This window comes from Coenobita brevimanus, chromosome 94 (genome assembly GCF_032717465.1).
Source record: "Coenobita brevimanus isolate Jiangsu-jjx chromosome 94, ASM3271746v2, whole genome shotgun sequence".
NCBI classification, from domain to species: domain Eukaryota; kingdom Metazoa; phylum Arthropoda; class Malacostraca; order Decapoda; family Coenobitidae; genus Coenobita; species Coenobita brevimanus.
In genome coordinates, this window is record NC_137047.1 from 22507965 (window position 1) to 22520975 (window position 13011).

Here is a 13011-nt window from a genome sequence, read left to right on the forward strand (position 1 = left end):
TGGATGTACACCTGCACCAGCTCAATCCGATTAGAGTGCCTTCATTACCCACTAAACCACCAAGTGCCATAATCTGGTTATATGGTTATCACCCAGCATAGTAAATGGTTTCCTGGTGTACAGGAAACCATTTGGCTCGTCACTCAGCGTAGAGTCTGAGTAAAATAAAGGTCCTAGTAAAGAATTTCAGAATCAAATTCGGAATTTTCAACAGAACAAGGAAGGGGATGCATTTACAAACCATGCAGCCTTGTGGGAGATAGTTCCCAGTAGGGCGTCCTCCTGGACTGCAAAAACTTTGGAAATACAGGAGCTATCAACATGTCTGGTGACATCCTAAATAAACAACTTAAGCACCTGAAGGATGATATTAACATGTGTCAGTAAAAAATGGCAACAACTTGCCCAATGTTACAACTTACAAGAAGCAAGAGTGCTGCTGACCAGTGTTAAGGACTTATCAATACCCCAAGTGCCATTACATAACTGAAACACCTCCAGCCCCCCTCTTAGAGATTGAGACCAATGTGCAAATCATGATTTTCAGAGGGCCTTGTGCCTTAGATCAATGGACAACCAGTAATATACAATTGTATACAGTACATTTATGCTAAGAGACCACTTGTCATGGTAGTATATGTACGTCTTTTCACTTGATAGGTGCTTTGCATCATCACCAAGCACTTCAAAGATGTTAGTCATGAGGCCCCGTGTCCTTTAAATGATGCCCCAAGGTATAAGGTCTACTGTTATCTATCACATGCCATATATACTCCAATCTCTGACTATTTCACTGAATTCAATACGCTGTGCTCCGATAGCAACTGAAATACATTACAGTACTATCTCAACACTGTCAAGAATATCAGTTCCTAGAATAATTTTTTACAACAAAAACAAAAAGACAGCTTATGCCTTTGTTAGTGTGGAATGAGTTACTGCATATGCTGAAAGACAAGCCATTCTTCAATATATTGTATTCTCAGGTTTCTCCAAACTGACTTAAAGCATACCTTGTTACTCCTATTTTGCATTCTTCATAAAACATAATAAAACTACATTCAGCATACTGTAATTTGTAAAAATCATCATTATAAGAAAAAGGGGGGGGAAAAAAAAGGCAAACTGACCGCAGAGAGAGATGGACATAATATAAAGTGTGCTTCCTGTATACTGTACTCTTACATCACAAAGTAGTAGCAGCAGTAGTTATCAGCTGACTGAGGGTAAAGTAAATGTAAAGTACTGTACTGTATAGTAGTAAAACTGACTGTAGCAGCAGTGAAAAAATTGCTGCAGTTGCATTCGAGAGAGTGGCAGCAGCAGATGTAGCAGTGAGGGCAGTAATGGTTAATAGTAATGATAGTAGTAGTTCAACAGTGCAGTGCATATAGGGCATGAATGATACTAGCAGCCATTTGAAAGAAAGAGTGTGTGTGTGTGTGTGTGTGTGTGTGTGTGTGTGTGTGTACCAGTCATACCCATTAAGACAATCCTAAAGATCACAAGTCTAACATCTTATATGGGATCAAACTAATCAAACTTCTGTAATTTTAAACATGACTTTGGTATCTACTTGCTGAATCACCATTCGTGAAAATGATCTTGCAGGAAGGAAACATATTTTTCATTTTATAATTCTTGGAATCTACTTGCTGCATCATCATTCATGAAAAGGATCTTGTAGGTATGAAACAGATTTTTCATTTCATAATCTTGTATTTGGTTCTCTTAAGTGTAAGAATTCGCACCACAACACACAGCACTGAGTATCTACGTAATTCCTCTCACATGAATTCTTGCACAACCAGCAACAAAACTTAAAAACCAAACCTGACTTCTCATAGCAACCCAAGCACACTAACCAGATAACACACGTTACTGAAAAACTCAAACAATGTCATCATAACCTACCTGCTTGCTAATTTATACTACATAGATAACATTTTTAAAAGAATGCATTACTATATTTTGTCAGCCCCCTCAGTGAATTCATAAAATACCAAATGAAATAAAAATACACCTTTAGTCTTATGGCTGTTAATCCACAATGTTACAGGAGTTCAATCCATTATACTACAGGGCCAATGTCCTCACTCACCCACCAAAACTTACAATATTAAATAACATAGCTAAAATACAAGATAAGAAGTCAATCTACTGTAGTCTGTGAAAAAATTTTCACTCTGGTTTTGTTACAATTTTGTACAAACTATGAGTATCCAATCTAGTTTGTTTAAAAAAAATTCACCCTGGTTAACTACAGTTTCATATAAACTACGAATTATCGTTTTATACCTAAACTCTCCTTGTGGGATACGACAGGTTCCATTTCTACAGTACAGAGTGTATACTTTATGCACAGTAGCTATCAATTTGGATATCGCTTCTGGTTATATCATCGTATTACATGCCAATAATGTGACAAAGAATGCTGACTAAGAATGTGAACTGATAACTTGTGTACTGTATCATGAGTTCCTTTAGTCTCTAAACAAGTCTACAGTAACTAATACAGTCTCCTGATACAGTACCTGAATAGTTACAGAAAATGACACTGTACAATGTACAACACTTTTTTTCCAACAAAGTCAGCAAAGTACAGAACAGCTCTGAAGAGTTGCTGGGGGAACTGGCCAGTTTCTAATGACAGCATTACTCTTGGGTACTTTCTACACCTACAAATGACCAGATATAATAAAGTAAGCTTCTTGGCTCTTTAATAAACCATTATGCACAAGGGATTAATTGTAGCAATTTCATAATATTGCTGCCATGAAAAAATAAATAACATCCTACTTCACTGCTGTACATATTAATAAAATTTTCATAATGTATCCATATCTAAAAGCAACATGGTTAAAATTTCCATGAGCAAATCTACAACTCTCCACTAAATATTTATCTGCTACTAATAAGCATATTTTGTACATAATCTGGATGACTTTCATATAACATCTCAAATAGTGCATCTCAGTCCTGCCTTATGAGCAATAAACATTACTCAGACAATGTCTAAGTATACTGTACCTGTAAAAGAATCATGCACAAGAGGATACAGTCAAAACATGAAGAAAAATTGCTAAAAGTTTTATACTTCAACATGAACCTATCTACATACAGCAACTTGTGGGACTCCCCACATCTGGTGTCAACATAACATATTCATTTTCTTAATGTCACTAAAAACCAAGAGCCAATAATTTCCCTGTAATAATGATGAAAACTCTTTTCAATGTACAGTTACATCCAAAAATATTTCTTGGTCTGAAGAGAGTGAAGATGGTGGGCAGAATATGACTGAGGTGAAGGCTGATGGCAGAATCACAGGTAGCAAATGATCATACACAATTACTCACCTCTGGTTCCTCGCACCTCTCCTGTGTTTCTTTGCTGTAAATGAAAGGGAATTTTAAACACCTCATACCAAACATGAAATTAATTTGTTCATCACTATTTACTCAGTATATTTGTGGGTGAGGGGGCGGAAAAAAAAAAAAAGCATCCATCTTTTTTTTTTTTTTTTTCCCCCTTGTAAAAAATATCCTTTTTCTTATCCTATTCAATCAACATCAGCCATACAAATTTCCTGTTTCCAAGTCTCGTGCAGTACCAAAGCCTTCCACATTTAAGTCCATATTAAATGACACACAAGTTAATGAATACTGTACATCATCATCATCCAGACCTCCTTTCCCACCCTACAGCAGGGTGAGGAATTGCAATATCCAGACAGCCCAATATTGCCCAATCCAATAGGCCACACATCATTCAAGACCCTGGAATCCTGGCTCTATCTGATACGCCAAAAACTTCCACCATGTACTGTAACTTCACATAAACGTATCCGACAGAGTCAATCTGTACGCTGTCACGTTAAAAAGAGATGCCAAATCCCTTATCATCCCTTTCTCCATTATTCATGTTTTTACTCCACTCATCACCCCACCCATATATATATGGAACAACCATGGGGACATCACACAACCTTGTTGCACACCCACACTTATTGTGAACCATTCACTTAGATGCCCATTTACTATTACACAAGCGTCACTACCATCATAAAAACTCTTGACGGCACCTACACACAATCTTCCACAATCCTTCTCTGTCTACTTTGTTGTATGCTTTTTCCAGATCCATAAATGGTAAAAACACCTTATAGTCCTCCTCAAAAGCCTTCTCCACTATCTGTCTCACTGCCAATATTTGATCCACACATCCTCTGCCACTCCTAAAGCCACCCTGTTCATCACTCACTAGGGCTTCTGATAACTCTCTTACTTTCTCTGTTATAACTGGTCCATATACCTTTCCTACAACACTCAATAAACTTATGCAGTAATTCTTGCACTCACTTTGATCACCTTTATTTTTGTACAAGGGTACAATCACAGCCTTTTTCCACGCTGCAAGCAGTTTCATTCATCCATGCCTTTAACATATCTCCAACAAGAACTTCATTCTGCTTTCTCCACTACACTTAATCATCTCTGCATACACCTCATCAACCCCAGCTGCTTTCCCATTTTTCAGCCGCTTCACAGCGTTTTTCACCTATGCGAAGGTCACATTTCCTGGCACTGCATTCCTTCTCCGTACATCCCCCAAACCGATCATGTTTATATCCGTTCTGCTCTCTCTATTGCCATTCATCAAGCTTTCAAAATATTCTTTCCATCTGGTCCTTACTTCATCTGCATGGATTAATAATCTACCACTTACATACAGTAATCCCTCCACTATCCGACGTGATAGAGCCAAAGGCATGTCCAGAAAGTGGTCCTGTCCGGATAGTGGGCACCAGACTCCTGGACTTGTACTTATGGACCCTAACTCAGAAAAACACCTATACAACTCCCTCTGGACATGCATAGCACCTATTTAAGACCCAAATCACACCAATAAGGGACATAAAAGACCGAAATAAATGCAAAGGAACCATAAAATGAGGTTTTTGAGGTAGGTTTATACAATATTAAACATTCTGGGTACTTACAAGTCCCTGGCTCCTGGACTGATAGTTATGGACCCTAACCTAGCCTAACTCAGAAAAACATCTCCCTACTGCACATGCACAGCACCTAAGACACTACATATTCACACCAATAAGGGACATAAAAGAGTGAAAAGAGGTGTTAGAGGTAAGTACAGTATGGAAAATACAGTACTGAACAGTATGAAACATTCTGCCTACTTACAGCAAGTCCCGGGCCATCTCGATGAATAACCACCTCCTCTCAGACTCTGACAGGAAGAAGGATTTCCTGAAGCACTTGCAGTACTCTGTTCATGAAGTCTGCACTTAACTTAGTCATTCGCACTCAGAAGTCCATTCTCTTTACACTGCGCACTCTTGTCTTACTTATGCTCCATTGTAACTTAATAAGTGTTGCATTCTGCACTTTAAGTCTTTCCACTCACAAAACCATTTTCTAAACAAAACACACTCAAGTTAATTTACATTAAATTTACAGTCCAAAAACTATTTGTCTTTTCACTCAGATTTCTAATTTCTTAACAATACTGTATGCACCGTTTTTCTTTCACTGCACAACACTAAATTCCCGTGTGGTCTAGTGGAGAAGTTCTTGCCCTTTAATCACTGTCAGAGTCTGAGAGTAGCACAGGGAGGTGACCTAGGGGTGAGTCGCTGGGTCGTGGTGATGGCGTACCCACTGCAGTCGACTCTGAAGATAGGCGCAAACTCATGTCGAGCGGTGACGCCACCGTGGCTAATGTGCTGGGCTGTGGCTCGGAGCATGAGGGCCTGTCTTGGGTAGGCAACGGAGTGGAGCCAGGGCTGGGCACAGCGGGGGTCATGGGCCTGGAAAAGCCGTCAATTGTTGATTGATGCAAGGAAAGACGATTCTGACGATTAATGATGCGCTGCCTGAAAGCACGCACTTCCTCCACAAGTCCCAAGGGCCCCATCTCCCTGTCGCAGTCCGGGTGTTCCAGGTAGTCCAGAATGAACTCTAGGTGTTCCCGGAGTGCGCTCAGCTTGGGGATGGCTGGAGTAGTGTCATGCTGAGAGGAGTCCGCATCATCGTCGCCGTCCTCGTCGGAATCTTCAAGCTGGGTACTGACACCAGCAACTGAAGATGTGATCTCAATATCAGACAGGGTCTGATACCCAGGATCGCCCTCGTCGTCATCCAACCACTCACGCACTTCGTCCACATCAACATCGTCCCCATGCGCACGTAGACGTGCATGGAAGTCATCCATGTCAAAACCTAGGAAATCGTGCTCAACATCCGTTCCGAGAAGCAGACGAGACCAACCATTTTCTAGAGTCTTGACAGAGACTTCCTTCCATGCACTGGCCCAGACGTAAATGGCAGACGATGTTGTAGCGGCGAAGGTTTTCCAAGCAGGCCTCACGTGTCCCGTCCCTCCCTGCACTCGTCCTTGTCCTCGAGAACAACCATCACCTCGTCCAGGAACTTCCGTTGGTATAGCCGCTTTGTTGCAATGATCACTCCTTGGTCCATTGGTTGGATGAGAGCAGTAGTACTGGTAAGCCCTTAATTCACGTGAACTTTTTTCACGCGATTTCGGTTCTCCACGAATTTTTCGTACAATAATTAAAACATAAAATTATAGTATTCAAATAAATAATTTTAATATACAAGAGAAATAAATAAAATATAAAAATGCCTACCTGCTGCCCATGTGCATACATATGTGTGTGTGTGTGTGTGTGTGGGAGGTCGGTCTACCACGCACCACACAGTCAGTTTGAATCCGACGGTTGAACTATGCGTGACTTGCGAATCGTTATTTGTGGCTTATTTTTCTGCCTTCCAGTGAGTGCTTGCCTTGACTGCCAACATGGGGCCTCAGCGTAGTGCTGGTGATGCATGTGGTAACACACCAAAACAGACTCATAAAGTGATGTTGCTGACAGAGAAAGTTAAAGTGTTGGACAAACTTAAGGAAGGAATGTCAGCAACAATTCTCCGTCAGGAGGATTCCCCATCATTTATTTACATACCAGTTTATTTAGCATGTACAGTACACTAGTTTTTTACTTATATGAGTTGTAAAATCCCCCTGAAAATTAGTTATTAAAGTATTACATAATCAATAATAAGTATATTTATAGAATGACAGGGAATCGACCATGTTTTGATGGTGAATTGACTTCATGGTGAATTGTCTCTGAACTGTGTGTGTGGGGTGAGTCAACTGTTCTTACAATAAAGAAGGCAGAACGTAGCATACGGGAGGCAGTGAGGGCTCGTGCACCAGACACTGCTAAAGTGTCTCCACCTACGCCTGTGAACTGGCTCGGAACCGTATGTTTGGGCTGAATAAGTCAACTGTTTGGACAATAAAGAAGGCAGAATGTAGCATATGGGAGGCAGTGAGGGTTTGTGCACCAGACTGCTGAAGTGTCTCCACCTACGCCTGTGCTTGTCAGGTTTCAGTGTTAAATTTCTTACATTTTTGTTGTTTTTCATACTTTATGCTAGTTTATAAGGTGTATGTAGTGCATAAACAGTATTATTCAGATGTAATATACTTAGTAGACATGCGTAATTACGTGCACACAAGGGCAGAATGTATACGCGAATTTACCACATACGCGAAGGGTCTGGGAACGTAACCCTCGCGTGAATTATGGGCTTATCTGTATTAAGTGGCAGAAACATGCACCTAATGTGGCCATCCTCAGCCACCAAGTCCTTGTCGCACGGGTGGGCAGGTGCATTGTCAAGGAGGAGGGCCTTTACCTAGTCGCGGGGGATTCCCAGTTTCTCCGTCTGGTAGTGTATGACCTCCTTGACGAAATGGCCGTGGAACCAGTCTTTGAAGATGTGGCCTGTGAACCATGCCTTCAAGAAATGGTACCAGAGGACAGGAAGGACATCCATCACCCCACGAAGACACCGAGGCTGCTTTGCACGGCCAACAATAACGGGCTTAAGCCGGTGCATGCCGTTAGCATTAGCACAACACAAAGCAGATATCCTTTGCTTGGAGAGCTTGTGGCCACCTACATGCTTCTCTGTCTCCTCGGCTAGAGTGTTCGCAGGCAAAGAGCGATAGAATAAACCAGTTTCGTCAGCGTTGTAGACTTGACCGAGAGTGAGGCCCTCCCTGTCGATCAAGCCCTTCACCTTGTGCCAAAACTCCTCTACTCCATCCTTGTTAGCATCCAAAGCTTCGCCATGAGACTTACAGTTGGTAAGGCCATGTCGTAACTTGAATGCGAAGAGCCAACCCTCATATGCCTTGAAGTCTAGGGTGTCGTGAAGCCTTGCGAACTTCTCAGCAGCAGCCTTCAGCTCCGTACCACGTACCATCACACCAGCAGCACGTTGCTGTCGATACCAAATCAACGTGAAGCAGTCGACTTCAGCAAACTTGGGAGTAAACATCATCTTCCTCTCCACGTTGCGTTTGCTTTTCGACGAGAAGTCAACTGTGTACTGCATGAGTTTGTCTCGGGATCTCTTGATATCAAACAAAGTAGATCGGGCCAGGTTGAACTCACGAAGGATGCGTGACGAAGACCATCCCGCATCTACTTTCTCCAATATCTCCCTCTTCTTCTCCAGAGTCAAAACCACTCTCTTCCTCTTCTCAGGCGGTGGGGCCATCATCACGCACACGAAGGAGAGGCACGAGAGAAGCAGGAGTGCCTGCAGCAGGTAAGGCACCACCACAAAAGCGAGCACGTGGGCAGCCATGACGACAAGCGTACACTCACGACAAGAGATGGGTGGAAAGTGGGGAAGATGCAGGGGTGCTCTAGCGGACATCGGAGGAATGACGCACCAAAACAAAGCTGTCCCACACCAAGTTCAAATTACGGGTGGGAAAAATTCTGATTTTTTTCGATTTTTTTGTGGTTTTCGGACCATTTTGGGAATATTGGGTCCTGGGACGATTTTGTCCAGTAAGTGGGCATGTCCGGCAAAGTGGGGTCCGGATTGTACAGGGATTACTGTACTTCACACTTTCACATTTCTTTCTGCTGTCACTTCTACATTTCTGCACCACTTTCCAGAATAACTTCCTGTTTTCATAGTAGGTTGCATTCATTTTCCCACTTAGACCATCATTTACCTCCTCCTTTTTCCTCTTCACTAGTCTCTTGACGTGCTTCTCGCTCGCAATATAATTATTTATTTCAACTGAACCCCTCTTGTGACCACACTAACCATTTCTTCCTCCAATGCTCTCTTAATCTCTTCATTCCACCATGCCATACCTTCTTCGTTGTTACTCTTGCCACACCATACACCACTTTAGCATTCCTACCTAGGCAATTGCTATATGCATTCCACAGCCGTGGCTCAGTGGGTTAGAGCGCTCCGCTCTGACCGAAGGGTCGGAGGATCGAATCCACCCAAGGGTCATTGGTGGACACCAGGAAGGGCATCCGGTCATAAAATGCTACACGCTCCAGTCCAAAGTCCTCTACCCAGGGGCAACGCCTTAGCCCTTCGGGGATACCTGGCGTAACACCAAATTATTTTTTATATATATAGGCTGTCCAGATCCATTTCATTCCAGTTCACTGATTCTAACTCCTCCCCTGCTTTGGTCCTGTATTCATCTGTTACGTCTTTGATCCTCACCTTCCTGATGTTCAGTCCTTCTCCCTGACTGCTCCTCTTTCTCTCTCCTGGTCCACCTCACTCCTCTCTGTTTGATTTTGCATTCCACAATCATGTGATCTGACAGACCTCCACATCGTCCTCTCATGGCCTTCGTATCAGCAACCATTCCCAGCAAAGACCTCTCTACAAGCATATAATCAATCAGGCTCCTTTCAACACGATCACCGTTCCCTCTATACCATGTATATTTATGAGCATCTTTGTGTTTGAAATAACGAGTTACAAATGCACAACCTCCTTTTCTGACACATATCCTTCAGTCGCTTCCCACTATCATTTTCTCCTGGTACTCCATTACAACCCATTATGTCAACCTCAGGACAAATGCCTACTCTTTCATTCATATCACCCATTACGATCACTTTATAGCTCTGGGGCATCTGTCCCACTGCTTCATCCAGCTCATCCCAAAACCTCTCTCTCTCTCTCTCCTGTCACCGTATGGTGCATATGCTACAATTCCTCCCACCTTCACCTTCTCAAGCTTGAACTTGACATACACACATTGTGAACTGACACATAGGCTTTGCCACTGCACTTGACATCTCAAAGGCTTTCGATCGAGTCTGGCATAAATCTTTAATTTCCAAACTGCCCTCCTACGGTTTCTATCCTTCTATCTGTGCCTTCATCGCTAGCTTCCTTTCTGGTCGTTCTATAGCCGCTGTTGTAGACGGCCATCGTTCTTCTCCTAGATCTATCAACAGTGATGTTCCTCAGGGCTCTGTCCTATCACCTACTCTCTTCCTTTTATGCATCAATCATCTTCTAAGCTGTACATCTAACCCTATCCACTCATACGCTGATGACTCCACCCTTCACCTTTCCATTCAGTTCCCGCAACGCCCATCTCAACAGTTATTTCAAGAAACAAGGGATGAGGCTATGGCACACCTAATGTCTGACTTGGCTCATATCTCTGACTGGGGTAAAAATAATATGGTTGTCTTTAATGCGTCTAAGACTCAGTTCTTACACCTATCAACCCGACAAAGTCTTCCACAGGTATACCCACTAATGTTTAATAATATTCAGCTTAATCCCGCATCATCGTTGAACATGCTTGGGGTTTCGTTTACTGGGGACTTATCTTGGAAAGATCATATTGCATCTCTTGTAAAATCTGCTTCCAAGAGATTGGGTGTGCTAAGCCGACTCCGCTCTTTCTTTACCCCTGCACAATTGTTGACTCTATACAGGGGTTTTATCCGCCCCTGTGTGGAGTACAACTCTCATGTGTGGGGAGGCTCCCCACATACAGCTCTTCTCAATAGGGTGGAGTCAAAGGCTTTTCGTCTCATTAACTCTCCTCCTCTTACTGACTCCCTTCAACCTCTGTCTCTTCACCGCACTGTTGCATCTTTATCTCTTTTCTATCGCTACTTTAATAGTCACTGCTCCTCTGAACTGTCTGCTTGCATTCCTCCACCTCTACGACGGGCGCGTAGCACCCGTCTGGCAGCAAACTCTCATCCCTTTTCTGTCCAACTCTCTAATGCAAGAGTTAACCGTTACTCCCAGTCTTTCATTTATGCAACAGGTCAGCTCTGGAACTGTCTCCCTCTGTCTGTATTTCCTGCTGCCTATGATCTCCAGTCTTTCAAACGTAGTGTCCAGGCATCTCAAAATGATCGGATCTTGAATTTGGCTCTCTATTGTATTTTGTTTTTCTCTTGGAGGGAACTGTTACTGCGAGCTCATGGCCTTTGGTTCCTTCTTCCTCGCATTTAAAAAAAAAAAAAAAAAAAAAAAAAAAAAAAAAAAAATCTCATTCCACTCTGCCACACATCATTCATCAACAAAGCAATTCGTTCCTTGCATCTTCCACACCCATTCATGCCCGATCTTACACATTTCACACCCTCCCACTCCTCCACTTCACACCCTTTCACCTGTGTTTTACACAATGCCATCACAGCATATCTTGCACTCTTGACCAAATTCACTACTTCTAACCTCTTGCTCTCCTCATTCACACCTTTCACATTCCAAATGGCCATGCAAATCTGCCCATTTGGTAGGGGTCCTGGACAGTTACTAAGTCCTCCAAGGCTCTCCGAACATTCGCCATGGATTAAGTGGCTTCAGATAAGGGAATTTGGGGGACACTTAACCCAGCCAAAAACCCCAGTTATATGATTATCTCCGTGCGTAGTAAATGGTTTCCTGGGTACAGGAAACCATTTGGCTTGTCACTCAGTGTAGAGACCATAAGGCAATCCTACTGTGAGTGAGTGGATGATGGTCACCCTCACCTTTATGTAATGCACTTGCAGCCTCCATCCTCAGACCTATTTGCATAAAGGCCTTCTTGGTACCTGTCACCTTTCCTCCATGAGCTGCTCTGCTCTCCAATTCCTTTACATATACCGTACATCACTTTCAAAGCTGGGCACTTCTGCGATCATTTCCGAAAACCTCAAATTCTGCAACTGCAGGAAGTATGATTTCGTTTGCGGATTTGCATTTGAGACAAATTTTACGCATATTTGTGGTTTTGTGTTTGCGGAGGTACTTCCGCAAATGCAAACCTGCCTGACCTCTGAGAACTTTGAGCAGTTTATTTTTATGAAAGGCAGTATTTTGACCTGCTCAAGATGGAGTTATCTCAGCTGCTGGAGGAGCCTCACTGTGACTGAGGAGGTTAGAGCCAAGGAACAGAGGTGAACTGGTGAGTCAACCTATCAAGTGTAAGCTGTGAAGTGTAATAATCTAATTCATTTATCTACAACAGTGAATGATTTACCTTTGTTTTAAAGCAAAAACAGTATAATATACTAATACTGTATAATAATATTTATAATGTATACTTTAGCTTTACTATAAATATACAGTAATTTTATCCCATTCAGTACAACAGACAATAAAGTCACCTGCTGTTGGTCAGAACAGAGTAAATAAAGATATAATTGTAGTGGATGGATAACTTGAGACGATTTTTAACCACTTGATTACAAAAAATATTATCCTAAACTTAGTAAAATCCTCTAATGATTTCCAGAATAAAATGAAACTGATGCTATGGTACTGAAAGGGATACAAATGGTGTTTGCATCTGCGGAACTGCAAATTTCAAGAAGTTTGCGGATTTGTGGTTGCAGAAGATAATGGTCTGAGTTTGTAGATTTGTGTTTGTGGAAGCGAATTTTTGTTTAAGGTGCCAGGCTCTGATCGCTTTTCTATTACTGTATAAGGAAATGTAGTAGGTAGAGATGTGCCAATACCAAGACGCTGGCCGATACCAATACCGATGTCGATATCCACTTTTCAGCCGATACCAATACTAACAAATGGCTGATACTTTGCCGATACCGAAACTTTTTCATTTTGATTACCTAGCATTTAATCTGCAACTTCTGTATGCTTATAT

General features: G+C 42.2%; 1 protein-coding gene across 3 annotated transcripts in view; it reads right to left on the reverse strand.

Annotated features, from left to right (window-relative positions):
• Positions 1–1512: 1512 nt before the first annotated feature.
• LOC145412918 (phosphatidylinositol transfer protein alpha isoform-like) overlaps positions 1513–13011 on the reverse strand; it is a 58053-nt gene continuing 46554 nt past the window's right edge. Inside the window, exon 9 of one of the 3 annotated variants that reach the window (XM_080282719.1) lies at positions 1513–3393. In XM_080282719.1, the coding sequence (XP_080138845.1) occupies positions 3352–3393 (42 nt within the window). In that variant the 3' untranslated portion in view covers positions 1513–3351. The remainder of the gene's footprint in view (positions 3394–13011) is intronic. The other 2 variants (XM_080282720.1, XM_080282718.1) reach the window with 2 other exon arrangements.